This window comes from Nomascus leucogenys, chromosome 10 (assembly GCF_006542625.1).
Source record: "Nomascus leucogenys isolate Asia chromosome 10, Asia_NLE_v1, whole genome shotgun sequence".
NCBI classification, from domain to species: domain Eukaryota; kingdom Metazoa; phylum Chordata; class Mammalia; order Primates; family Hylobatidae; genus Nomascus; species Nomascus leucogenys.
This window is the reverse complement of record NC_044390.1, coordinates 66819520-66847415: the sequence shown is the minus strand read 5'-3', so window position 1 is coordinate 66847415 and position 27896 is coordinate 66819520. Positions and strand designations below refer to the sequence as shown.

The following is a 27896-nucleotide window of genomic DNA, read 5'->3' as shown; positions in this document are numbered from 1 at the left end:
GCGCCCCTGCTGTGTTTAAGCAGCAGGTGGTGACCTCACTCCTCCCAGGCCTGAGCACTCCGTCCCGCACCCCAGGCAGTGGCTTTAGGGAAGTCTCTGAAGCTGAGCACAGGGCGGACCCTCCCTCCCATGTGAATGGAGAATAGAAAGGGAAAGGATTTCTGTTCTGTTCTGAGGGCCGGGTCAGCATGAAATCGTATGTCCCGCCCAGGCAGGGCTTTGCATTTCACATCCTAGTTTGCATCCCCATTCCAGACAATTCCAGGGCTTTTGAATCATGCCTCATACTTCCTGGCCAGTCTCGCCTCCCGAACCCGAAAAACAGAGGCGATGGGAGCCAGGATGTGAGACACACAGGGCTCGCCACGGCCCCGCCCTCTGCCGGTTCTAAACGGCAAAGTCTCTCCGCCTCGCGCCCCGCCGCTACCCGGCCCAAGCCCCGCCCATCACCTCGCGGGGCCCGCCGAGGCCTGGCTTCTGTCCTGCGCGCGCAGATTCTCGCAAATCTGGAAGCGGATCTCGTGGAGTGACGGTCACACCGCGGCGGTGAGTTTCGCTGTTTTGTATTGTCTGCACTTCCGAGGTCCTCAGCGTTTCTGTCCCTGGGACCTAGGGTCCCCACGGATCTGGAAATTCTCTCCCGTCTTCACCCAGAGCAAATTGAGACATCCCCGTGAGAGTCCGGAAGTCGCTTCCTTTTGGGTCTAAAGTCGCCCTGAGGCTGGTCCCATCCCCAGTCTTTCTGCTATAGGGCAATGTATACACTTCTATCGCGTGGTTTGTTGTTTTTTTTTTCCTCAAAATCATTTTCAGACCCCTCCCGCCCCGCGCTTTTTAACGTCCTCACTCGCGAAGTGGATTCCTGCCCTGGGCACCTCCCAGCCTTGCCCTTGTCCGCCCCTGAAGCACAGCGCCGCGGCCCGTGTCCCAGGGAGGCCGCGTCCTCTGCTTTGTCCTGGGATCCTGCAGACCCCACCCTTGTCCTCAGGCGCCGTCGCCCCCCACCTCCCTCCTCGTGCCGGGCCCTGCTGCTCCCCAGGTCTCTCCTCCGCAGTCACCGCTTCTCCTGAGCCCGCGTTGGGGAGGTGCGCAGGGCTTGTCCTGTGACACAGGGTGTTCTTGCCTGCCCAGTTCCAGCCCCTCGAAAATGCGCTTCTCCAGGATGCAGGCGTCTTACTCCAAACTCTCCTGTGATTGTGTGGGCCAAAGGGATCAGGAGACAGACAGCAGTAGAAAACCTGAGACAGAGAAAAGAAGAATGAGAAAGACCCATAAGAGATGGCAAAGTAGAGGATGGGTGAGGGATTTGCCAAGAGACAGTAAAAGTGAAAAAAAAACGATAAGAAAGCAGGAGGAGAAAAGCCACTGGAGAAATGTAGAGAAAAGCTGGATGTGCAAAGAGATGAAGGACAGCAAGGTAGGGAGAGGGGCAGCAAAGAGAGAGGCTCATCAGAGTGAGGGAGAGGAGGAGGGATTTGGAGCCAGGGTAAACAGCAGAGTGGTGCTGGTGGCAAGGAGAACAGAGGGAGAACCACAGCAGGGAGGACACCTGGGGATCTGGAGTGCTAGAGAGTGGGGATGAGGGTTTAACAGGGAAGAGAGAATGTAACAGGGAGAGCAGAGGAGGCACTTAGATGGGAGAAGAGGCGGAAATATTTGTGTTAGGGTAAACTGAAGAATGGAGAGACCAATATGAGAGAAACAGAATTGTTTATTTTAGGTACCCACTGGCTCAGTGGATCCATATCCAAAAAGCTGAGCATTGAACAAAGACAGAGCGAGGTTTTTATAAGTGGCCTTACAAAAGCAAAACAAAAGCAGTTAATTATACAGTGACAGGTCATGTAATCTATAGCATATATCTTGTGACCTTGCACAGCCGGTGGCCTTATAGCTGCATCAAAGGAAAAACAAGAACTGACTAAATACAGACATTTGTAAAACATAATAATGCTTAAGAAGCCTGGAAAAAGAGTAACAGTAAAATAATCTTTCTCTTTTTTTTTTTTTTTCCTTCAACCTTGCTCTGGAAGGTGGAGCCCATTCGTTTAGACTTGGCTATTCGGACAGCGTTTTCCTGTAACCGTCCTTGATGTGAGCTTGATAGGCAGAAGAAAACTTGTTCTTTTTCTTTTTATTTTTAACTCTTGCCTTGCCACATTGTGGGCCTTAGCTTTCACTTTTCTTGGAGTGAATAAATGCAATACTTATTATTTTTAAATTTCTGTCTCATGTAGAGATAGAGGATGATCAAAAGATTGGGGAGAAGAGCAGCAAGACGTTAAATAAGTTACGAGGTGGAAGAGAAGGAATAGAGGGGAGAAGGGGATAAAGAGCAGGAGAGGAGAGGGGTACAAAATGATGAGCAGAATCCCGGGGGAAAATAAAACAAGAGCTAGAGAGAGAAGGGGAGAATGAGACATATGTACAGAATTAGGTAGGGAAGGAAGCAAAGTAATGAAGAAAGAGAGGCTGGGTACAGTGGCTCATGCCCATAATCCCAGAACTTTAGAAGACTGAGGCAGGGGGAGTGCTTGAGTCCAGGAGTTCTAGACCAGCCTGGACAACATAGTGAGACCCTTATCTCTGCCAAAAAAAAAAAAAAAAAATTGGGTATGATGATGCGCACTTGTAATCCCAGCTACTCTGGAGGCCGATGTAGGAGGATCACTTGAGCTCGGGAGGTCCAGGCTGCAGTGAGCCAAGATCATGCCACTGCACTGCAGCCTGGTCAACAGAGTGAGACCCTGTTTCCAAAGAAAAGAAGGGGCGGGGGGACTTTGGGATCAGATGAGTAGGTGAGTTTATTGGATATGATTAGTTGTGACTGTTGACTTCTGTGTATATAATCTAGTAACTTAAAATTTCCTTAAATTATAAAGATGAGATTGAGAATTTTAAAATTCCTGTCTATGAGACATGTACATTCTGTAAATCTTGGCATCAGAGGTTAGCTTCCACTTGGAATCCCTATTCAGCCAGAGGGCAGTGACTTATTCAGTTGTGAGTCACTCTCTTCCCTTTTCCCAGGGTGGGGTAGGACGGGGGCAGTGAAGTGCGACAAAAATCACTTTCTGTTATTACACAATAATTAATATTTTGAGACAGGGTCTGGCTCCATCACTCAGGCTGGAGTGCAGTGGCGTGATCTCCTCTAACTGCAGCCTTGGCCTCCTGAGATCAAGCAATCCTCCTACCTCAGCCTCCTGAGTAGTTGGGACCTCACGCATGAGCCACCAAGCCCAGCTAGTTTTATATATATATATAAAATTTAAAAACGGGGTTTTAAATTCCCAGGCTGGTCTCAAAATCCTGGGCTCAAAGGATTCTCCTGCTTTGGCCTCCCAAAGTACTGGGATTACAGGGTTGAGGCACTGTGCCTGGCCTACATAGTACTTTTTTTTTTTTTTGAGATGGAGTTTTACTCTTGTTGCTCAGGCTGGAGGGCCATGTTGCAATCTCAGCTTACTGCAACCTCTGCTTCCCGGGTTCAAGCATTTCTCCTGCCTTAGCCTCCTGAGTAGCTGGGATTACAGGCATGCACCACCACTCTGGGCCAATTTTGTGTTTTTAGTAGAGACAGGGTTTCTCCATGTTAGAGAGGCTGGTCTCAAACTCCTGACCCCAGGTGATCTGCTCACCTCGGCCTCCCAAAGTGCTGGGATTACAGGTGTGAGCCACTGCACCCAGCCCATAGTACTTTCTAAAATGGACATCACAGCCAGGTGTGGTATCTCATGCCTGTAATCCCAGCACTTTGGGAGACCGAGGTGAGCAAATCACCTAAGGTCAGGAGTTCAAGAGCAGCCTGGCCAACATGGTGAAATGCCGTCTCTATGAAAAATACAAAACTTAGCCAGGCATGGTGGCGTGCACCTATAGTTCCAGCTGCTCAGGAGGATGAGATACAGAATCACTTGAACCTGGGAGGTAGAGGATGCAATGAGCTGAAATCATATCACTGCACTGCAGCCTGGGTGGCAGAGCGAGTCTCCGTCTCAGAAAAACAAACAAAAAAAATAAAAAATAAAAGGGATATCAAAAGTGCTTTTGTTCTTGTTGTGTAATAGATTTTTTTTTCTTTCTGGTTTCTCATTTATTTATATATATATATATATAATATTTTTGCAGTTGGAGTTTGAGAAAAATCTTAGTTTTAAGAGTATCTTTTTTAATACATAATCAATTCTGAAAGATGCCTTTGTGGCATCCTATAACCAGCTCACATCATTCCTTTCTGATGTGATATATGTTCCAGTTATGTTCCCGTTGACCTCAGAGCTTGTTAGATTTTTTTAAAAACAATTTAAAAATAGTTTCGGTTTGAAATTAGTTGCATCCAGTTCAGATCGAGGTCTGCATGCTTTCTAGTTTTTATTATTTATTGGAAACCTTTGATACCTCATACAGAAGTTTGACTGTTTCAGTGTGTACCTGGTAAAGATGTCAGTGACCTTTCACCTTAACATCAAAATGTAGTTTAACCAGTTAGTCTATTTTTCAGTTTTCTTTCCTCATGTCATTGATAAAATCTTGAGCTGAGAGCTATTAAGTGCATGTTTCCCTCAAGGCCCTCTGGTGCATTTGGACAAATGTTGAAAGATGGGTTGGCTTGGCATGGAATGCTGTTCCAGAAGCACTCCTGTATTTTTTTTTTTTGACAGTTACACTCTTGTTCCCCAGGCTGGAAGTGCAATGGTGTCATCTCAGCCCATTTGCCTCCAGGGTTCAAGCGATTCTCCTGCCTCAGCCTCCTGAGTAGCTGGGATTACATTTGCCTGCCACCATGCCTGGCTCATTTTTTGTATTTTTCATAGAGACGAGGTTTCACCATGTTTGCCGGGCTGGTCTGGAACTCCTGACCTCAGGCTATCCACCCACCTCGGTCTCCCAATGTGCTGGGGTTACAGGCGTGAGCCACCGTGCCTGACCACCCATATATTCTTGATTGAAACAATTTGCTTACGTCTTAGTTCTACAGCTGACCTTCTTTCCCTGTTTTCAAGGTCAATAGTTGTGTGTTCACACTTCTGCATTTTTTGAATGTTACTGTGATTTTTTTTTTTTTTAAGGAAGAATTGGGCTGGGCGCAGTGGCTCACGTTTGTAATCCCAGCACTTTGGGAGGCCGAGGCTGGCGGATCACGAGGTCAGGAGATCGAGACCACGGTGAAACCCCGTCTCTACTAAAAATACAAAAAAAATTAGCCGGGCGTGGTGGCGGGCGCCTGTAGTCCCAGCTACTCGGAGAGGCTGAGGCAGGAGAATGGCGTGAACCCAGGAGGCGGAGCTTGCAGTGAGCCGAGATTGCGCCACTGCACTCCAGCCTGGGCGACAGAGCGAGACTCTGTCTCAAAAAAAAAAAAAGGAAGAATTAACTGTCAGGAATCAGTGGCATCAGAACCTTGTAAAGGAAGTTTCTTTAGCCCAGGTATGTGAAAGATGCTTCTGTAATTTTCAAGGATAGGGGTGATAAAGACCAACCCTTCCTGTTAGCCCTTCCAGGCCCCCATGTAAGAATCCAGACACACCTTCTCACTCATCTCAGACCTTCTCAGGGGAACTTGGTGAAAATGTCCCCGCTCTGAGCCCAGTGAGCCTCCCTGCAACTTGGAGATGAGGGGCTACACCAGAAAAGCTCAACCCGAATGACCCTGGCCCCTGAAATGATTGGCAAAATAGAGTGTGTGCCTGGGTGTGGCTTTTCTTCTGGGAGAGGGAAGTGCCCAGTTGTAACTAGAATTTTAAATGGGATGCAGTACCCCAAAAATGAAGAAAAGCAGAAGAATGTAAGAAACAGAGGGGTAGACTGAGACACAGAGACCATCTTCAGGACCTTTCTCTGTATGAGAACATCACAGCGAAATCTAAAGTGGGTCATGTCAGTCCCTGGCAGGGAACCCTCCACCAGCTTCCCATGTTCCCCAGGACAAAAGCCCCACTCCTCACTGTGGCCCCACAGCCCTTTGTCCAGGGCCCCTGCCAGTGTCCAGACTCCTCCTGGGAGCTTGTCCTCATCTCATGACTCCCTCTGCCCCAGTCACTTTTTTTTTTTCCCCAAACACCAAACTCTTTTCTGTCTCAGGCCATTGTCCCTGCTCTTACCCTATGTCCCTAAATGATCACGGCCCTGTCCCTTTCTCCTCCCTCAGGTCTAGGCTCAGAGCTGTCTCCCAGGCCCGCCCACCCGCATCTCAAGTTCCCTCTGCCCGTCAGTCTCTATCATGTTACACAGGTTTTATTATCTCTGCATCAATCATATCAGAAGCGCTTTTTTTTTTCTTTAAGACAGAGTCTCATTCTATTGTCCAAACTATGAGTGCAGTCTCATGATCTTGGCTCACTGCAACCCCTGTCTCCTAGCTTCAAGCAATTCTTGTGCCTCAGCCTCCCAAGTAGCTGGGATTACAGGTGTGTGCCACCACACCTGGTTAATTTTTGTATTTTTATTTTTATTTTATTATATTTTATTTTTGAGTCTCACTCTGTCACCCAGGCTGGAGTGTAGTGGCACGATCTCGGCTCACTACAACCTCCACCACCCGAGTTCAAGCAGTTCTCCTGCCTCAGCCTCCCAAGTAGCTGGGATTTCAGATGCCCACCAAGTCAGGCTACTTTTTATGTTTTTTTTTTTTTTTGAGATGGAGTCTCACTCTGTCACCCAGGCTGGAGTGCAGTGGTGCAATCTCAGCTCACTGCAAGCTCCGCCTCCTGGGTTCACGCCATTCTCCTGCCTCAGCCTCTCCAAGTAGCTGGGACTACAGGCGTCCGCCACCACGCCTGGCTAATTTTTTGTATTTTTAGTAGAGACGGGGTTTCATCGTGGTCTCGATCTCCTGACCTCGTGATCCGCCCGCCTCGGCCTCCCAAAGTGCTGGGATTACAAGTGTGAGCCACCGCGCCCGGCCATTAAACTTAATTTTAATAAAACCTTGTAGACATATTTATCCAATATTAATGTCTGACCATAAGGTAAGATTTTTATAGACTCTTTTTAACCTTTTATAATTTTTGTTAAAGAGCATGTTAGTGCTTTTATTTTAATATCCAGTTCACAGAAAAACTGGATGTTAACCCTTTAACTTTTGCCAGTATGTTTACACACAGAATTTCCTTTACAATTAACATTTCAAACTTGCTTAAACCTTTATTTATTTTTTATTTTTATTTATTTATTTTTTTTGAGACGGAGTCTTGCTCTGTCGCCCAGGCTGGAGTGCAGCGGCGCAATCTCCGCTCACTGCAAGCTCCGCCTCCCGGGTTCACGCCATTCTCCTGCCTCAGCCTCTCCGAGTAGCTGGGACTACAGGCGCCCGCCACCACTCCTGGCTAATTTTTTGTGTTTTTAGTAGAGACGGGGTTTCACCGTGGTCTCGATCTCTTGACCTCGTGATCCGCCCACCTCGGCCTCCCAAAGTGGTGGGATTACAAGCGTGAGCCACCACGCCCAGCGCTTAAACCTTTAAAACAATTTTTTTTAACCATTTAATGTAGGTAAAAATCTTACTTTTATGTCTCCTTATAATCCTTTTACCAAAAGTATATTTTACTTTCCTTGCACATCTTGCAGCATAAACTGTTTCTTCAATAGTTTTACATTCAGGAGGCCTAATTACTTTTACATTGTACAACATTTCTTCATAAATTCCCTTTTATAACTTTTCTTTTTTCACGACTTTGACAGACAATTCTTCAACATGCCTCAACTTTCTGACTTGTTGCAAACATCCTTTTCTTTAAACAACCAGTTAATTTATTTTAGGACAAGAATTTACCATATAACACTCTTTTTACATAAATTCTTCTTCCTCCTTTTTTTTTTCAAAAATGATAACCGTTCTTTTCCAAAGTGAACTTCCTTCATGTCTGTGAACTAGACTGCCTAAGGCCACAAGATTAGAAGTTAGGATAATATGTTACACTGTTAACTTTTATTTTTTATTTTTATTTTTTTTTTGAGACAGAGTCTCGCTGTCGCCCAGGCTGGAGTGCAGTGGCACGATCTCGGCTCACTGCAGGCTCTGCCCCCCAGGGTTCGCGCCATTCTCCTGCCTCAGCCTCCCGAGGAGCTGGGACTACAGGTACCCGCCACCTCGCCCGGCTAATTTTTTGTATTTTTAGTAGAGACGGGGTTTCACTGTGTTAGCCAGGATGGTCTCGATCTCCTGACCTCGTGATCCGCCCGCCTCGGCCTCCCAAAGTGCTGGGATTACAGGCGTGAGCCACTGCGCCCGGCCGAACACTGTTAACTTTTAGCAAACTTCACTTTTGTTGAAAACCTTGTAAGTTTGGGATTTCAATTCTTTGCTATTAATAAGACCTCATTCAGTCCATATTAACTTAGAATTGGCATAGATGGCTCCTTCCTGATTCTGTAAGTCCTTTAAGGTTTGACTGAGTGCAAACAGCTTGCATATTTGAGCAGACCAACTATTACGCAATTTTCCTAACTCTGCTTCTGCAAGAGTTTCCTTATCGCATACTGAATACCCATTGTGTCTTTTTCCCTCAGTCATCTGGGAGGAACCATCTATCATCCTGTATGGAAGGGAGTTTCTCCTAAGTCTGGTCAGACCTTTGTATGGTAATTAATTAAGACTTAGATCCCCTGTTAGAAAACCTGCGGGGTTAATGGAATTTTCACTGGTTAATGTTAAATCATCTTTTTCTATCAGAAGAGCCTCATGCTTGAAGATTCTTGAGTTGCCAGGCGGGGTGGCTCACGCTTGTAATCCCAGCACTTTGGGAGGCCGAGGCGGGTGGATCACGAGGTCAGGAGATCGAGACCACGGTGAAACCCCGTCTCTGCTAAAAATACAAAAAATTAGCCGGGCGTGGTGGCGGGCGCCTGTAGTCCCAGCTACTCGGAGAGGCTGAGGCAGGAGAATGGCGTGAACCCGGGAGGCAGAGCTTGAAGTGAGCCAAGATCGCGCCACTGCACTCCAGCCTGGGCGACAGAGCGGAACTCCGTCTCAAAAAAAAAAAGAAGATTCTTGAGTCAATAGGCTACATTTTTGCTTTTTTTTCTTTCTTTTTTTTTTTTTTGAGATGGAGTCTCGCTCTGTCACCCAGGCTGGAGTGCAGTGGTGCGATCTCGGCTCACTGCAAGCTCCGCCTCCTGGGTTCACGCCATTCTCCTGCCTCAGCCTCTCCGAGTAGCTGGGACTACAGGCGCCCGCCACCACGTCCGGCTAATTTTTTGTATTTTTTAGTAGAGATGGGGTTTCACCATGGTCTCGATCTCCTGACCTCGTGATCCACCCGCCTCAGTCTCCCAAAGTGCTGGGATTACAAGCGTGAGTCACCGCGCCCGGCCTTTTTGCTTTTTTTTTCTGTTTGACTTAGGATAGTTCTTATTTGATGAAGTGTGCTCACAATGAGGTTTCCTCTAAAAGTTATTTTTCTGTTCTGTTAGCAAAGCAGTTGCCACTACAGATTGAATGCCTTTGGGCCATCCGTGGTTTACTGGGTTAAAGATTTTTGGTAGGTAGGCTATGGGTTGTCAGTGGCCTCAGTGCTTTCGGGATATGCCCTTGTTTACACTGACAACAGGGTGGTATTGGAGTGTTACAGGGTCATGGAGAAGACCTTCAATTATCAATTATAGGTTTTAAACTTACCTTGGCTTTTAAAGGAATAGGGTACACTGTTTTCTCTTTACTACTGTCTCTTTCTCTCTTCTGACTCTCTGTCTCTTTCTCCCTCTTTCTTTGACTCCCTTTTTGTCTCTCTGTCTCTTTCTCTCTCTCTCTTTGACTCTGTCTCTTTCTTTCTTTCTTTCTTTTTTGAGACAGAGTCTCACTCAGTTGCCCAGGCTGGAGTGCAGTGGTGCAATCTGGGCTCACTGCAAGCTCCGCCTCCCGGGTTCATGCCATTCTCCTGCCTCAGCCTCCCAAGTAGCTGGGACTACAGGCGCCCGCCACCACGCCCGGCTAATTTTTTGTATTTTTAGTAGAGACAGGGTTTCACCACGTTAGCCAAGATGATCTCAATCTCCTGACCTCGTGATCCACCCACCTCAGCCTCCCAAAGTGCTGGGATTACACCGCACCCGGCCGGATGACTCTGTGTCTCTTTCTTTCTCTCTCCTTCTTTCTGATTTCCTCTTCCAGCTTCTCTTTCCTCTCTGTTGTTCTTTCCCTGCCTCTGCCAGCCACTTATGCTGTTCTCTCCTCTCCTTCCCCTTCCCCTAGGGGAGGAACTGTCAGGAGTGGAGCTACTCTTTCTTCCCCTGAGAAGAAAGGAAAGGGGGGTTCTGAATATTTTTCTTACTACTGGAGGTTTGTCTGAGGTTCACCCCTCTGAAATTTGTGGAAGGCTCATTCCCTCAAACCAGGGGTGTCTTGCCTTGCCTGCCCTGGAAGGCTCAACCCCTCAAACCAGGGGGTGTCTTGCGTTGCCTGCCCCAGAAGGTTGATCTGTTTCCTCCCTTTCCCCCCTAAAGGTCCTTGCACACTTCGCACTCGAGTTGTCCTCTCTGGACACTCCCCCAAGAAAGAATTAGGCCCCTCTTAGTGTTGATGTGCCGGTATAAATCCCACAGCAGGATCCGCCCTAAGCCATATGAGGTAGCTATGGAACCACAGAGAGGACCCACTCACTCTGTCCAGCAGTAGGACTTGTCACCATCCACATAAACAACACCGCAAGCAGGGTTGTCTGTGATCATTCATGCACACACACATTCAGCCCTCCAGAATTCGACCATAAAGGAAGTACTTTACCGGCTCCTGCAGCTTCTCTTCCAGTGGTCTGTGCACAGAGTCATCACCGCAGTATGTGAGGATCCTTTACCTCAGGTTGCCGGCTTGTTTATTTCCACATTGCTGAGAGTTCAGGTTATTCTTTGCACTGGGTGGGTAGTGATTTCTCACCCCTGAGGCTGCCACAAGGGGGTGGGACACAGCTCCTCACAGGATAGAACCAGAGACCGCCCCTGGAGGGGAATGTAATCACTGGCCACCCTCCAAATTGTTATAAATAAAGTTTTGGTGCCACAAAAGAAATAGCACTCGAATATGAAATTTTCTTCTTTTCTTCTCAGCAAGGCAATTTACTTCTTTTTTTATTTTTCATTTTTTTATTTTTTGAGACAGAATCTTGCTCTGTCACCCAGGCTTGAGTGCAGTGGCACGATCTTGGCTCACTGCAAGCTCCGCCTCCCAGGTTCACACCATTCTCCCACCTCACCCTTCCAAGTAGCTGGGACTACAGGCACCCGCCACCATGCCCGGCCAGTTTTTTTTTTTTTGTATTTTTAGTAGAGACAGGGTTTCATTGTGTTAGCCAGGATGGTCTCGATCTCCTGACCTCGTGATTTGCCCACCTCAGCCTCCCAAAGTGTGGGGATTACAGGTGTGAGCCACCGTACCTGGCCAAGGCAATTTACTTCTATAGAAGGGTGCATCCTCATAGATGGAGCAATGGTGAATGCACACTTGGGCAAGGGAGGGGAAGGGGTTATTACTCCAGACGCATGAGGCCCCTGCTGCTGTGTCATTCCCCTATTGGCTAGGATTAGACCGCACAGGCTAAACTAATTCTGATTGGCTAATTTAAAAAGAGTGATGAGGTGAGTGGTTTGGTGGGAAAAATGGTTATGGAATGAGTCAGCAGGAGAATTATTCAGAGTGGAGCAGGTAATCAGAATGAGTCAGGGTGGAGCAGGTGATTGAAAAAGGTTGCTTTATCCGGAAGTTAAGTTTAAAAGTAGAAGGCAAATAATTGCACATACTGACTTATCGATTCTTTGAAGAGAAATTTAGAACTCATATCTAACAAGTGCAGCATAAAATAACAAATGTAAGGAAAAACTGGGCAATTTATATGCACTGTTACAAGGTCAGTGCTTTTTTTTTTAAATCACTTTTTTTCTTATTGAGACGGAGGAGGGAACTCTGGGGTAGAGGGTCTTACTTTGTCGCCCAGGCTGGCCTGGACTTCCCAGCTCAGCAATCCTCCTACCCCTGCTTCGTGAGTAGCTGGGAATCCTGGCTCCCACCACCCCACCCACATCCCTGCTGTGTTTAAGCAGCAGGTGGTGACCTCACTCCTCCCTGGCCTGAGCCCTCTGCTCCACACCCCAGGTGGTGGCCCTAGGGAGGTCTCTGGAACTGAGCACAGGGTGGACTCTCCCACCCCAGTGAATGAAGAATAGAGAGGGAGAGGATTTCTAGTCTGTTCTGTGGGCCGTCAGCATAAAATTGTACATTTGGCTCAGGCAGGGCTTTGCATTTCGCATTCTAGTTTGCATTCCTGCCCTAGACAACTTTGAGGTTTCGGAATTAAATTGCTAAAATTAATTTCAATAGTAAGGAACTTTCCTGGATCTAATTACCACCCTGTGTTGACTTCTCAGGGAGGTACTCTTTCCCTGGCTCCTGAGCTGCTCCAGCCTCACTGGTGGGTTTTGCCTCCAAAGCCTGGAAAACAGAGGCACGGAGAGCGAGATAGAGGGAAGCTCAGGCCCTGACCCCTTCATTCCCCTGCAAACCCCTCACAGCCCAGGCCTCTTCTCCCCCGCACCAGGCCCCTTGTCCTTCATGCCCCACCCTGGCCTCACTCAGGCCCCACTCACTTCTTTGCATCCCTTCATGGCCTTGCTCAGGCCCGGCTCACCTCCTGGGGTTCCCCTCCCCCAGTCCTGGCTTTTGTCCTGCCCTGATTGGCACGGACCCAGAAGCAGATGACGTGGACTTAAAAGTTCGTGTTAATTGGCCTTAGATTCCCTGCCCCTAGACCGAGGACCCAGTGGTTTCTTCTTCTTTTTTTAATTGGAGATGGGGTCTCACTTTGTCACCCAGGTTGGAGAGCTGTTGCAGGATCAGAGCTCACTGTAGCATAAACCTCCTGGGTTCAAGGGATCCTCCTACTTCAGCCTCCAGAGTAGCTGGGACCACAGCTGCATGCCACTGCATAGGGCAAATTTTTGTGTTCCTAATAGAGACAGGCTTCCTCCATGTTGCCCAGGCTGGTCTCGAACTTTAGGGCTTAAGGGATCCAGCCGCATCGGCCTCCCAAAGTGTTGGGATTACAGGCATGAGCCACCACACCCAGCTTGTTCTTAATTAAAAAAAAAAAAATAGGCCTGGTGCAGTGGCTCACACCTGTAATCCCAGCAGTTTGGAGGCCAAGGCTGGCGGATCACCTAATGACAGGAGTTCGAGACCAGCCTGGCCAACATGGTGAATCCTCATCTTGACTGAAATACAGAAATTAGCTGAGCATGGTGGCGCATGCCTGTAATTCCAGCTACTGGGGAGACTGAGGCAGGAGAATCGCTTGAATCTGGGAGGCGGAGGTTGCAGTGAGCCAAGATCGCATAACTGCATTCCAGCCGGGCAATAGAGCGAGACTACGTCTCAATAAAATAAAATAAAGTAAAATAAATAACCGCTTCTCAAATAAGCTTTGGTAGAATCTTACGAAGTCACATCATCATTTTCCAACTATGATGTGTGTTTTGAATTTTCTTCTTTGGCCCCACATTTCATTAGATGTATATTTTTTAACCATTTTAAAATCGTTTTCCTCTGAAATTTATTGTGTTCAGTTTACATTGAGCGCTGTATGCTTTCTAGTCTTTATTATGCATTGGAAATATTTTCTGGTACCTGATAAATGATTTTAGGTTGTTTCAATGTGTACTCCATAAAGATATCAAGGAAATTTTTTTCTTTACGCTAACATCAAAATTTAGTTCAGGTAGCTTATTACTCCATTTTGTTTCCTCATGTCATCTGATTAAATGGTGAGCTGTGAGCTTCTAAGTAAACATTTTCCCCAAGTTCCTCTGGTCCATAATATTCTTTGCAGATGTTGAAGGATGGGCTGGATTGACTTGGAACCTTGTTCCAGCAGAGCCCATGTGTTCATGAAGAAAACATTTGCTCAGATCTCATTTGTACCCCTGCCTCTCTTTCAGTGTTTTAAACACCTATAGCTATGTGTTCACAATTGTGTGTATTTTGAACGTATTACTGTCATTTTTCTGGGAAAATAATTGCATGTTTAGGATTCATGCCATCAGGACCTTAGACATTGAAAGAGACATTTCTTTTGCTCAGGTATATAAAAGATGGTCCTGGAATTTTTTTTTTCCTTTTCTGAGACGGAGTGTCACTCTGTCAGCCATGCTTGAGTGCAGTGACTACAATCTTGGCTCACTGCAACCTCTGCTTCCCAGGTCCAAGTGATCCCCCCGGTCAGCCTCCAAATAGCTGGGACCACAGATGCACACCACCATGCCTGGCTATTTTTTGTACTTTTCATAGAGATGGGATTTCACCGTGATGCCCAGGTTGGTCTCAAACTCCTGGGCTCATGTGATCTATCCATGTCAGCCTCCCAAAGTGCTGGGATTACAGGGGTGAGTCACCACACCTGGCCCATCCTGCAATTTTCTAGAGAAAAAACCAACGCAGTCCGTTGGCCCTTCCAGGCCATCACACAGGAATGAGCCACACCTCCTTCTGACTCAACTCAGAGCTTCTCAGGATAACTTGGTGAATTGTCTCCTACTCTGAACCTCAGTGACCCCATCTGTAATATACAGGTGAGGAATAAGACCAGAAAAGCTCAGTCAGAGTGACACTGACCCCTGAAATGATTGGCCAAATTGTTTGTGGCTTTTTCTATACGAGAGGGTAATGCTCAGGTGTAATATGAGTTTTAAATAAGTTACCGTTCTCCAAAAATGTAAAAAACACAAGTACCAGAATGGAAAAAACAGGTAATTAGACTCAGATCATCTTGAATCTCTCCTTGTCTCTGTCCACACCCACTGCCCTTCCATAGCATGTCATTTCACAACTTTAACCCACCTGCACAACTCCATGTTCGCTGCAGGCCTCTCCCCTGAGGTCTACAATCCTGTGTCCAGTTGTTTCCTCAGCTCTCTGCTGGGACATCAAACAGGCATCCCCACATTCACATTTCCATAGGTGACTTCCTAAACCCCCGAACACATTCCCTTGCAGTCCTACACATCTCAGATGAGGGTGACAGTGTACTTCCAGGGACTTAGCCAAACTTGGTAGCATGTATTTTAAATACGAGAAATGAGTTCCGTTATTTGTAAATGTTGTAATTTATAACGTAAAGAGAAAGTTGTGTGTATAAATGAAAGGAGTGAGAAAATACATCATTTCCAAAATTCTTTTGAAGTGTGGGAGAAAAATATTTCAAGACCTCATCCCTACGGATCTGCACTCCCAGGACCTCCCTGATCTCATCTCCTGCCTGTGTCCTCCTCACTCCCTCTGCTCCAGCCACACAGGCTTCTTTTCCTTTTTCTGGGGCTGAGGTTGCTCCTGTCTCAGGGCCTTCACCTGGGCTGTCCCTCTGCCTAGGACTCTCTGTCCCATCAGCTGCAAGTGACAAGCAGCCTTTCTCCCCTAAGTCTTTGTTCTGACATAACTTTCTGTACAGTAACCTTTGTGATCTCCCACGGCCCCCATTTGACATGGCAGCCCCACCTTCACCCCCACCTCTGGTCCATGTTGCCTGTTCTGTGTGATTCTTTTTGCTCCTTCACTGTTCACTGGATCCTGGTGGGAACAAGTCACCAAGGGGAGAGCAGAGCCAGAAGGTGGCGCTGTGCTCAGCTGGTGCCCTCTGAGTGGAGCTCAGCCCTGACTTCACATTAGGTTTCTCAGGCATTTTGCAAATACATCTTTTATGCTGTTCTATCAAAGATTGCTATTGTCATAGGATGGGACACACCCTCAATAATACAATGGCACTGGTGATTCTCATCTGTGTCCAGCATTGAACATCAAGGCAGTTTCCTCCATGTTGAGAGCTGAGATCAGCCTGTGATCCACAGGGAGGTGAGGGGGCTGTGCTCTGCATGGGGTTTGGTTAGGGCCAGATCTGTGCCCTGAAGGTCTGTGCCCTGCTTCAGCGTGTGTGTGGACACTTTCAGGTGGGAGCAAGATCTGAAAACTGGTCAAAATTACCCTTCCAGATCTTCCTGTGGGGATTTCTTGTCTCTGCATGATCTCTGGTGCAGTGGGCAGTAGAGGACAGTCTTTATACCGGGTGAGGTCTCCCCTGTGTGTGTTTTGTCACAGGAACGGAATGTGTGGTTTCTAAACATTAAATCTCAGCTGGGTGCAGTGGTTCACCCCTGTAATCCTAGCTCTTTGGGAGGCCGAGGTGGGCAGATCTCGAGGTCAGGAGATCGAGACTATCCTGGCCAACATGGTGAAACCCCATGTCTACTAAAAATACAAAAATTAACTGTGCATTGTGGAGCATGGCTGGAATCCCAGCTACTCGGGATGCTGAGGCAGGAGAATCCCTTGAACTGGGGAGGCAGAGGTTGCAGTGAGAAAAGATCATGTCACTGAACCCCATCATGGTGACAGAGCTGGGCTCCATCTCAAAAAAATAATTAATTAATTAAATGTCATTTTTTTCTCACACAGGATTAATTTCCAAAGACTCATGTTACATGAGGAAACCACCAAGAAGACCAAAGAAAAGGAGATAAGGATGGCTCTTCCTCAGGTAAAGTGATATTCCTCAGTGGATTATTCTCTCTCTTTCTTTTCTGATATACCAGATATTGTATTAGCCAGTCTTCCGTGAGTCTGAAGCGTCCTGCCTCACACGTTTGCTCGCACTCACCCAAGGCTTTTCTCAGTCCCTCTCATCTTAAATTCCATCTCCCTTTATTGCCCAGGCTGGAGTTCACTGGAGCAATCTGGGCTCACTGTAACCTCCACCTCCCAGGTTCAAGAGATTCTCATGCCTCAGCCTCCCAAGTAGCTGTGATTACAGGTGTCCACCACCACACTGGGCTAATTTTGTATTTTTAATAGAGACAGGAAGGCCGGGCGTGGTGGCTCAAGCCTGTAATCCCAGCACTTTGGGAGGCCGAGGCGGGCGGATCACGAGGTCAGGAGATCGAGACCATCCTGGCTAACACAGTGAAACCCCGTCTCTACTAAAAATACAAAAAATTAGCCGGGTGTGGGGGCGCCTGTAGTCCAGCTCCGGGAGGTGAGGCGGAGAATGGCGTGAACCGGGAGGCGGAGCTTGCAGTGAGCCGAGATTGCGCCACTGCACTCCAGCCTGGGCACAGAGCAAGACTCCGTCTCAAAAAAAAAAAAAAAAAAAAAAAAATAGAGACAGGATTTCACCATGTTGGCCAGGCTGGTCTCAAACCCCTGACTTCACGTAATCTCCTTGACAGTTTTTCACTGTTACCAAGAATAACACACTGGCTGCCTGTGAGCATGGTGACTTCACTGCAGATATCTGGAAGTCTCCTGCAAGTTGGGGTATTGAAAAGCTAATTGCTTCTTCTTGGATTTGCCATTTCCTCTTTTAGATGTGGGAAGATTCCATCCCTACCCCCAGCTGCAGAGGTGCCCTCTCTGATTAAGAATATGTGAAATTTCCCACTCACTTAAGCAAAGCGTACTACTGTGGTCTTATCACCGTGATTCTTAACACCATGGTCTTGCCACCGCAATTCTCCTGCCTCAGGCTCCTGAGTAGCTGGGATTACAGTCGCACACCACCACACCCGGCTTATTTTTTGTATTTTTAGTAGAGATGGATTTCACTATGTTGGCCAGACTGGTCTCGAACTCCTGACCTCATGATCTGCCCGCCTCAGCCTCCCAAGGTCGTGGGATTACAGGCGTGAGTTACCGCCCGCCCAGCAGAGAAATATCTTGATAATATTACAGGAGCTCCCTCTTGGGTGACAGTTAGCTCTTCTTTTGGCTGTTGTTAGGATTCTTTCTCTATCTCTGAATTTTGACAGTTTTATTATGATGTTGTTTGTTGTAGGTCTCTTACTTAGATTTATCCTAGTTGGATATTCTTAAGGTGTTGAATTTTTTCTTTTGCCTTCTGAAATTAGAAATTTTTGGCCATTATGCCTTCCAACAAGCTTTTCTGTTCCTTTCTTCCTCTCACTCACTTCTGTGACTTCTGGTACTCTTTTTTTTTTTGAGATGGAGTCTTGTTCTGTTGAAGTATTGCTCCTCACAAGACAGCATTAGCTGCAGGGGTCTGCGTGCTGATCTTGACCTAAACCACGTATGAATAAAACGTACACTGACACACAGATAATTCTGTTTTGCTACTGCTGTGTTTCCAACCACTAGCCTTAAGCAACTGTCTTAATGCTTTTATATACTGTTTCTGTTGAGCTGACAACTGTTGTCCCATGATGAAACCTCAGCTGGACTCAACTTCCCCCAGAAGGTGGTAACCTCGAGTGGGCACCAATGACTTACTGATTACTCACTGGCTTGACCACGAAGTCCTTCTTTGCCTTCGTTTTCGGGGGTCGCGTTCCTCACGCTTCCATCGCAGCTTTCCTCACGAGGGCGGTCCTCACCCTTCCTTCGAAGGTTGCTCAAGAGAGGCTTGAACTGTGGGGGGTCTGTTTCTGCAGATCCCTGACTTTCCTCACACAGGGCACCAACTGAGGTATTGCTCCTCACAAGAGGGCATTAGCTGCAGGGGTCTGCCCACAGACCCTGGCCCAGACAGATGAATGAAACATACACCGACACATAGATATTCTGCTTTGCCAGTCCTGCTGGGTGCCCAATCGCCTGCACACACAGAGAGGTTTGTCACTTGGGCCGGCCCTAAGCAGCTCGCACTCCAGGCATTTATTTAGAATAGAATTAACAACAGAAGTTGGAGTAAACACACTTGAGGATAATTAGCATGGTTAAGAGAGTAGTTTTATGAATGATTAAAGCTCAGGTACTGTGGTCTGAAGAAAATACCATTAAGGGGCAATTTCCCTGGTCAGCCTCTCCCTAGAGGGCCATCTGGCTCAAAGGTTAGTTAATGGAGGTAGGGTTAACAGATTTAACTGGGGAAGCCTCTACTGTCCCTAGTATTTACCCTATGACCTAATGCTCTAAGATAAGAACCGGCTGCCTTCAGCCTGTTCAATTATTACAAGCTATATAACTTTTTGGCCTTCCAAAACGTTTGTGACTATTCCCTATAACTTTCCGTAATATTTCTCTTTAATATTTCTGCTGCTATCTTGAGTAAATCCCAACACTGTCGCCCAGGCTGGAGTGCAGTGGTGCAATCTCAGCTCATTCCAGCCTCTGCCTCTGGATTTAAGTGACTCTCATCTCAGCCTCCCAATTAGCTGAGGTTACAGGTGCACACCACCACACCTGGCTAATTGTTGTATTTTTGGTAGAGATGAAATTTCGCCATGTTGGCCAGGCCGGTCATGAACTTCTGACCTCAGGTGATCCCCACACCCTGGCTTCCCAAAGTGCTGGAATTACAGGTGTGAGTGCTGGAATTACAGGCATGAGCCACAACCTGGCCTGGGATTTTCATAATGTGTAGGATGGTGTCCTTGATGGTGTCCTGTTAGTCTGTTTAGACTCCCTTCATTTTTCTTTATTCTTTGTTATTGTTGTTTCTTTTCCTATTCACTACTTTTTTGGGGGGGGGATGAAGTTTCACTCTGGTTGTCGAAGGTGGAGTGCAATGGCATGATCTTGGCTCCTTGCAACCTCCGCTTTCATAGTTAAAGCAATTCTCCTGCCTTAGCCTTTCAAATAGCTGGGATTACAGGCATGCACCACCATGCCCGGCTAATTTTGTATTTTTAGTAGAGACAGAGTTTCTCTATGTTGATCAGGCTGGTCTTGAGTTACCAACCACAGGTGATCCCCCCGCCTAGGCCTCCAAAAGTGCTGGGATTACAGGCATGAGCCACCACGCCTGGTTTGTTTTTTTTTTTAGACAGAGTTTTGCTCTTGTTGCCCAGGCTGGAGTGCAATGATGAAATGTCGGCTCACTGCAACCTCCACCTCCCAGGTTCAAGCGATTCTCCTGCCTCAGCCTCCTAAGTAACTGAGATTACAAGCATGCACCACCACATCCGGCTAATTTTGTATTTTTAGTAGAGACGGGGTTTCTCCATGTTGGTCAGGCTGGTCGTGAACTCCTGACCTCAGTTGATCCGCCTGCCTCAGCATCCCAAAGGGCTGGGATTACAGGTATGAGCCACCATGCCTGGCCCATGCCTGGCCTTTTTTAAAAAATTACTTGGTTATTTTTTGAGACAGTCTCACTCTGTCACCCAGGCTGGAGTGCAGTGGGGAGGCCACCACTACATCCAGCTAATCTTTGTTTTTTTTTTTTGAGACAGAGTCTCGCTCTGTCGCCCAGGCTGGAGTGCAGTGGTGCGATCTCGGCTCACTGCAAGCTCTGCTCCAGGTTCACGCATTCTCCTGCTCAGCTCCTAGTAGCTGGACTACAGGTGCCGCCACACGCCCGCTATTTTTGTGTTTTAGTAGAGACGGGTTCACCGTGGTCTCGATCTCCTGACCTCGTGATCCGCCCCTCGGCCCCAAGTGCTGGATTACAAGCGTGACCACCGCCCGGCCAGTATTTTAGTAGACAAGTTTCGCCATATTGACGAGGCTGGTCTCCAAACTCCTGACCTCAAGTGATCCACCCACCTCAGCCTCCCAAAGTCCTGGTGTGAGCTACCTCACCTGTCCCCTCTTCACTAATTTTCAATTTACATAATTCTGATTTTTGAACCCATGTATTGAGTTTTTCCGTTTAGTTACTGTATTTTTAGCCCGAGAGTTTCTGTGTAGTTCTTCATAATTTCTGTATGTTGGTTGACCTTCTCATTTTCTTCATGCATTGCATTTATGATTTCTTGAAGTTGTCTCTTAATTCAATGAGCTTCCAACTTTTGGGGGGGTGGGGGTGACAGGGTCTCACTGTGTCCCCCAGGCTGGAGGGCAGTGGTGCAATCTTGGTTAGCTTCAACCTCTGCTCTCCAGGCTCAAGCAATCCTCCCACCTCAGCCTGGCGAGTAGCTATGGATGCGTCCTCTCTAGGTTTTTGCTTATAATGTCCCAACTGAAGCTAATTTAAGTGTGTGTAGATGTGATTTTAAATGTGTCCAGGAGAGCATTAATGGAGAAGCCCATGATTTTTTTTGAGACAGAGTCTCCCTCTCTCGATAGGCTGGAGTGAAGTGGCACTATCTCGGCTCACTGCAACCTCAGCCTCCCGAGTTCAAGCGATTCTTCTGTCTCAGCCTCCTGAGTAGCTGGGACTACAGGCGCACACCACCATACCAAGCTAATTTTTGTGTTTTTAATAGTGTCAGGGTTTCAGCATGTTGGCCCAGATTGTCTTAATCTCTTGACTTCGTGATCCACGTGCCTCAGCCTCCATAAGTGTTGGGATTATAGGTGTGAGCCACCATGCCAAGCCAAGCCCATGGTGTTTGTAGAAAACACATTATTTGCAATATATATATATATATACATATATTTTTATTTTGAGAAAGACTTGCTCTGTTGCCCTGGCTGGAGTGCAGTGCTGTGATCTCGGCTTACTGCAACCTCTGCCTTCAGAGTTCAAGCAATTCCCCTGCCTCAGCTTCCCAAATAGCTGGGATTACAGGCACCCTCCCCCACCATGCCCAGCTAGTTTTTCTATTTTTAGTAGATATGGGGTTTTACCATGTTGCCCAGGTTGGTCTCAAACTCCTGACCTTAAGTGATCCACCCACCTTCGTATCCCAAAGTGACAAGATTATAGGTGTGAGCCCCCATGTCTGGCTATATATATATATATATATATATAGAGAGAGAGAGAGAGAGAGAGAGATGGAGTCTCACTCTGCAGCCCAAGCTGAATTGCAGTGGCACAATCTCAGCTCACTGCAACCTTTCCCTCTGAAGCTCAAGCTATTCTCCTACCTGAGCTTCCCAAACAGCTGGGACTAGAGGCGTGCACAACCACACCCAGTTAATGTTTTTGTATTTTTAGTAGAGACTTGGTTTCACCATGTTGCCCTGGGTGGTCTCGAACTCCTGAGCTCAGTTGATACACCCACCTTGGCCTCCCAAACTGCTGGGATTTCAGGTGTAAGCCACCGTGCCCAGACATATATTTTTTATATTTTCCATAAAACTGAGACTTCCACAGTGACTAGGAGATTTTAAAATCTATCATGGGAAAGTACAGCAAAACTCAACTGTACAGAAAAAAATGTTCAAAAATACCTTAACATGGGTTTGTGAGAACACCGTCTTGGATCAAATCAATACTTATTTTCTCTTTTCTCATTTTGTGTGAAGGTAATGACTCCTCTCTAATGTTTTGTTGAAATGTGTGTTTCATTTTAGGGACGCTTGACTTTCAGGGATGTGGCTATAGAATTCTCTTTGGAGGAGTGGAAATGCCTGAACTCTGCGCAGAGGGCTTTATACAGGGAAGTGATGTTGGAGAACTACAGGAACCTGGAGGCTGTGGGTGAGGAAAATGTCCCTCCAGACATGAGGAATCTGCACTTGTCTATCTTGGCTCTTCCTGATTTTGTGATTTTGCCGCATACATGCTTTTGATGTACATGTCATTGTTTTCTGCAGTGATGACCCTCCTATCTGTCACAGATGGCTTCTTAGAGACTCTCCTATGGAGTGGTTTTACTTGAAAACAGAACATTTATTAACACTTTGACTAATACAATTAAATATCATCCTGCTCTGGCTGGGGGCGGTGGCTCACGCTTGTAATCCCAGCACTTTGGGAGGCCGAGGCGGGCGGATCACGAGGTCAGGAGATCGAGACCACGGTGAAACCCCGTCTCTACTAACAGTACAAAAAAATTAGCCGGGCGTGGTGGTGGGCGCCTGTAGTCCCAGCTACTCGGAGAGGCTGAGGCAGGAGAATGGTGTGAACCCGGGAGGTGGAGCTTGCAGCGAGCCGAGATCGCGCCACTGCACTCCAGCCTGGGTGACAGAGCAAGACTCCGTCTCAAAAAAAAAAAAAAAAAAATCATCCTGCTCTAGGCAGAAATGACCCTGGAAGCCCTGAGCAGAATTGTCAGTGTGGCCCAGGAGATGAGATAGAAAGCATGACAGTGACTGACAAGCCTTTCCAGCTGTGGTTCTGGTTTTATTTTGTTTTGTTTTTTGAGACAGATTCTCCCTCTGTTGCTCAGGCTGGAGTGCACTGTTGTGATCTCAACTCATTGCAACCTCTGCCTCCTGCATTCAAGCAATTCTCATACCTCAGCCTCCCAACCTAACTGGAATTACAGATGCAAGCCACCATACCTTGCAAATTTTTGTATTTTTATTAGAGATGGGGAATCACCATGTTGGCCAGGCTGGTCTCAAACTCCTGGTCTCAAGCAATCCCCCCGCCTCAGCCTCTAGCCAAGTGTTGGGATTACAAACCTGAGCCACCACGCTTGGCCTTTCGTTCTGGTTTTTAAGGAGCATCAGAGAAGCATCTCTCACTGCTACTGTGACAGTGCTCATCACATAAACTAATGATCATATTCTCTAAGCAGCAGTCACTGCTGTAGAAATTCCTCTTAGGAAGGATATCATTCAGGCTTACTGCCTCATATATATGAGGCTCTTGACTGAACTCTTTTTGTTTGACATTGAATTTTGCTCTTGTTGCCCGGGCTGAAGTGCAATGATGTGGTCTCTGCTCACTGCAATCTCTGCCTCCTAGGTTCAAGAAATTCTCCTGCCTCAGCCTCCCGAGTAGCTGGGATTACAGGCACCCACCACTACGCCTGGCTAATTTTTGTATTTTTAGTAGAGATGGGGTGTTCTTAAACTTTGAAGATCATATTTGGGAAGTTTAAAATAAGTATTCCTTTTTGTGTAATATTAACACATTTCAGTATTAAATATTATTTACCATCTGTACTTAATTGGAAACCTGTTGGTTTTTATATTTTTTAGATAGCTCTTTTAAAACCATGATGGTGTTATCATCAACAGGGCAAGGCAATACAGAAGGGTTCCATACAGGGACATTGGAAAGACATGAAAGTCATCACATTGGAGATTTTTGCTTCCTAGAAATCAAGAAAGATATTCATGACTTTGAGTTTCAGTGGCAAGAAATTAAAAGAAATGGCCAAGAAGCACCCATGACAAAAACAAAAATGTTGACTGGTAGTACAGACCGACATGATCAAAGGCATGCTGGAAACAAGCCTATTAAAGATCAGCTTGGATCAAGCTTACATTCACATCTGCCTGAACTGCATGTATTTCAGACTGAAGGGAAAATTGATAAACAAGTGGAGAAGTCTATCAACAATGCTTCCTTGGTTTCAACATCCCAAAGAATTTCTTGTAGGCTCAAAACCCATATTTCTAATAGGTATGAGAAGAACTTTCTCCATTCTTCATCATTCACACAAATACAGGAAGAACACATGAGAGAAAAACCTTTCCAATGTAATGAGTGTGGCAAAGCCTTTAATTATAGCTCACATTTAAGGAGACATCACGTAACCCATTCAGGAGAGAAACAATATAAATGTGATGTATGTGGCAAAGTCTTTCATCAAAAGCAATACCTTGCATGGCACCATAGAGTTCATACTGGAGAAAAACCTTACACATGTAATGAGTGTTCCAAGACCTTCGGTCACAAGTCATCTCTTACACGCCATCATAGACTTCATACTGGAGAAAAACCTTACAAGTGTAATGAGTGTGGTAAGACCTTCAGTCAGACGTCATCCCTTGTAGGGCATCGTAGACGTCATACTGGAGAGAAACCTTACAAATGTGAAGAATGTGACAAAGTTTACAGTTGCAGATCACAACTTGAAACACATAGGAGAATTCATACTGGAGAGAAACCATACAAATGTAAGGTTTGTGACAAAGCTTTTAGGCATAATTCATGCCTTTCACGCCATAACAGAGTTCATACTGAAGAGAAACCTTACACATGTAATGAATGTGGCAAGGTTTTCCAGCGTGATTCATACCTTGCACAACATCAGAGAGTTCATACTGGAGAGAAACCTTACACATGTAATGAATGTGGTAAGGTTTTTAATCAAAAGGCACACCTTGCATGTCATTATAGACTTCATACTGGAGAGAAACCTTACAAGTGTAATGAGTGTGGCAAGACCTTCAGTCATATGTCATCCTTTGTATGCCATCATAGACTTCATACTGCAGAAAAACCTTATAAGTGCAATGAGTGTGGCAAAGCCTTTAGTGGACAGTCATCACTTATTCATCATCAAGCAATCCATGATATAGGGAAACTTTACAAATGTAATGATTCTCACAAAGTCCTCAGTAATGCTACAAGCATTGCAAATCATTAGACAATCCATAATGAAGAGAGATCTTACAAGTGTAGTAAATGTGACAGATATTTCAGATATTGTTCGTAGCTTGCAGTTCATCAGCGAACTCATACTGGAGAAAAACATTACAAATGTCATGATTGCAGCAAAGTCTTCAGTCAAGCTTCATCTTATGCAAAACACAGGAGAATTCATACAGGAGAGAAACCTCACAACTGTGATAATTGTGGCAAAGTTTTTTTTTTTTTTTGAGATGAAGTCTTACTCTTTTGTCCAGGCTGGGGTGCAGTGGCATGATCTCGGCTCACTGCAGCCTCCACCTCCCAGGTTCATACGATTCTCCTTCCTGGCCTCCTGAGTAGCTGGGACTACCAGCATGCTCCACCCAGCCTGGCTAATTTTTATGTTTTTAGTAGAGACAGGGTTTCACCATGTTGGCCTGGTTGCTGTCAACTCTCGACCTTGTGATCCGCTTGCCTCGGCCTCCCAAAGTGCTGGTATCACAGGCATGAGCCACCGTGCCCAGTGTGGCAATGTCTTTACATTCACACCACATTAGACATCAGAGAATCTATACTGGACAGACATCTTACAAATGGAATAGGTGTGGCAAGGTCTTTAGTCTGAGGTCACTCCTTGCAGAACAGCTGAAAATTCATTTTTGAGATAATTATCCCAAATACAATGACTATACAAAATAATAAACTTTAATTGACATTAGAGTCAATTCAGCATTGACTAGAGTTTGAGTTGACTCAACATTGAGTTGAAGCATTAATTGACATAAAAAGCGTTTATGTTAAGAAGAAGGGGTCGGGTGCAGTCGCTCACACCTGTAATCCCAGCACTTTGGGAGACCAAGGCAGGCAGATCACTTGAGGTCAGCAGTTTGAGACCACCCTGGCCAACAGGCTGGAACCAGTTTGCCCAGCCTGTTTTTTCTTTCCTTCTCTCTTTTCTTTTCTTTCTTTCTTTTTTTTTTTTTTTGAAACAGAGTCTTTCTCTTGTCGCCCAAGCTGGAGTGCAATGGCACAATCTTGCTTCACTGCAACCTCCGCCTCCTGCATTCAAGCAATTCTCTTTTCTAAGCCTCCCAAGTAGCCGGGATTTCAGATGTGTGCCACCACACCACGTAGTCCCTCTCCACAGAGATGGTTGAGAAGGCTGACGGAAAAGCCAGATACTTGTTCTACAGCTTTCCCTGACACTAGTATATCATCCACATGCGGGAGCATACATACACACTTTGGGAAGCTCATCTTTTCTAACACCTCCTCAAGAATTTGGCCAAGCAAGTTAGGAGAATCTGTAAATCCTTGCGGCAAGACTGTCCAGTGGTATTGTTGTTTTCACCCTGAGTGAGGATCTTCCCGTTCAAAAGCGAATATATCCTATCTTCAGCTAAAGGACATGCCCAGAAGGCATCTTTCAGGTCTATTTCTGTAAACCACTGATGGTCATATGGAATTTTGCTGAAAGTAGTATATGGATTGGGAACTACAGGATGAGTGGTTTGAACAATTTGAGTAATGGCTTGAAGATCTACAAGCCAGTATCACCGATCTGACTACTTTACAATAATATTGGAGTATTATAGGGAGACATGCACAGTTCAAGTAGCCCATCTCAGATAAGGCTCTCAATTAGAGGTTTTAAACCTAATCTACCTTCTAAGGGAATTGGATATTGGTTTCTTCTCACTGTTTCCCTGGGAGTTTTTAACTTTATGTTAATTGGAGGAACTTGTAGCTTCCTTCACTTTCCCTCCCTTGACCACTCGTTAGCATTGATATAGCTTTCCTCTGTTGTAGTAAGCAGGTTTAATGAAGTGAAGAATCCTTCTGGGCTTACATGCAAGCCTATACCTAACTTTAACATTAGGCCCCTTCCTAACAAGTTTGTCCCAGCCTTAGGGAGTAGCAAAAATTTAACGTTGGTTGATCGGGTTTCAAATCTAACTTCTGTTTTTTCTAAGACTTTGGCTTTAAATCCTTCCCCTTTGACTCCTAAAACTTGAAGTTCTTCTAATGAACAATTTATATTAGAGGGCACAAAACAAACAGAGGAGCGAGAAGCTCCTGAGTCTATTAGAAAAGTAACAAGTTTGGCCACGTGTGGTGGCTCACGCCTGTAATCCCAGCACTTTGGGAGGCCAAGGTGGGTGGATCACCTGAGGTCAGGAGTTCGAGACCAGCCTGACACACATGAAGAAACCCCATCTCTACTAAAAATACAAAATTAGCCAGGCTTTGTGTCACATGCCTATAATACTAGCTACTTGGGAAGGCTGAGGCAGAGAATTGCTTGAACCTGGGAGGTGGAGGTTGCAGTGAGCCGAGATCATGCCATTGCACTCCATCCTGGGCAACAAGAACAAAACTCTGTCTCAAAAAAAAAGAAAGAAAGAAAAGTAACAAGCTCATGTTTTTGTCCCACCTTTAAATTTACCAAGGGCTCTCAGTGGGACTGGAGATAGAAAAGACAGAGCCCCTGACTTCCTTATTCTTTAAATTCCTTAAGTGGGATTTTTTTTTTCTCCTTTCTCCACTCAGGACATTCTCTTTTGAAACGACCTAATTTTCCACACTTGTAACATTTGTCTTGTCCCTCTCCCTTTTCAGTTTTTGGAGTCTTAGCCTACTGGGTTTGCTTTCCCTCTTTACCTGTCTTCGAGTTCTGTGGCCCCCCTGTCTCATATCTTTTGTGAGGCCTGGCAAATGGAGGCTTAAGCTTGGCCTCTGGTGCATTCTGTCAGAAAATTTTTGCTTTTT

General features: G+C 46.1%; 1 protein-coding gene across 3 annotated transcripts; it reads left to right on the top strand.

The window, feature by feature from the left end:
• The first annotated feature begins 342 nt into the window (after nucleotides 1–342).
• On the top strand, nucleotides 343–27351 carry LOC100580293 (zinc finger protein 816-like). 3 transcript variants are annotated; one of them, XM_030821251.1, is made up of 5 exons: nucleotides 343–546; nucleotides 16430–16511; nucleotides 22169–22295; nucleotides 23786–24559; nucleotides 24726–27351. In XM_030821251.1, the coding sequence occupies exons 2-5, from the start codon at nucleotides 16449–16451 to the stop codon at nucleotides 25073–25075; spliced, it is 1314 nt and encodes a 437-aa protein (XP_030677111.1). In that variant the 5' UTR covers nucleotides 343–546; nucleotides 16430–16448; the 3' UTR covers nucleotides 25076–27351. The 3 variants fall into 3 exon arrangements, with proteins under 3 accessions (XP_030677111.1, XP_030677109.1, XP_030677110.1); XM_030821249.1 differs by having other exon boundaries at nucleotides 23786–25369; XM_030821250.1 differs by lacking the exon at nucleotides 343–546 and having other exon boundaries at nucleotides 16429–16511; nucleotides 23786–25369.
• Nucleotides 27352–27896: the final 545 nt, after the last annotated feature.

Bases quoted from the DNA above. Each gene is read 5' to 3' on its own strand.
- LOC100580293 (XM_030821249.1), top strand. From the start codon at position 16,449: ATGTTACATGAGGAAACCACCAAGAAGACCAAAGAAAAGGAGATAAGG. The intron at 16,512-22,168 runs GTAAAGTGATAT...GTTTCATTTTAG, and splicing joins TAAGGATGGCTCTTCCTCAG to GGACGCTTGACTTTCAGGGA. The intron at 22,296-23,785 runs GTGAGGAAAATG...TATCATCAACAG, and splicing joins CAGGAACCTGGAGGCTGTGG to GGCAAGGCAATACAGAAGGG.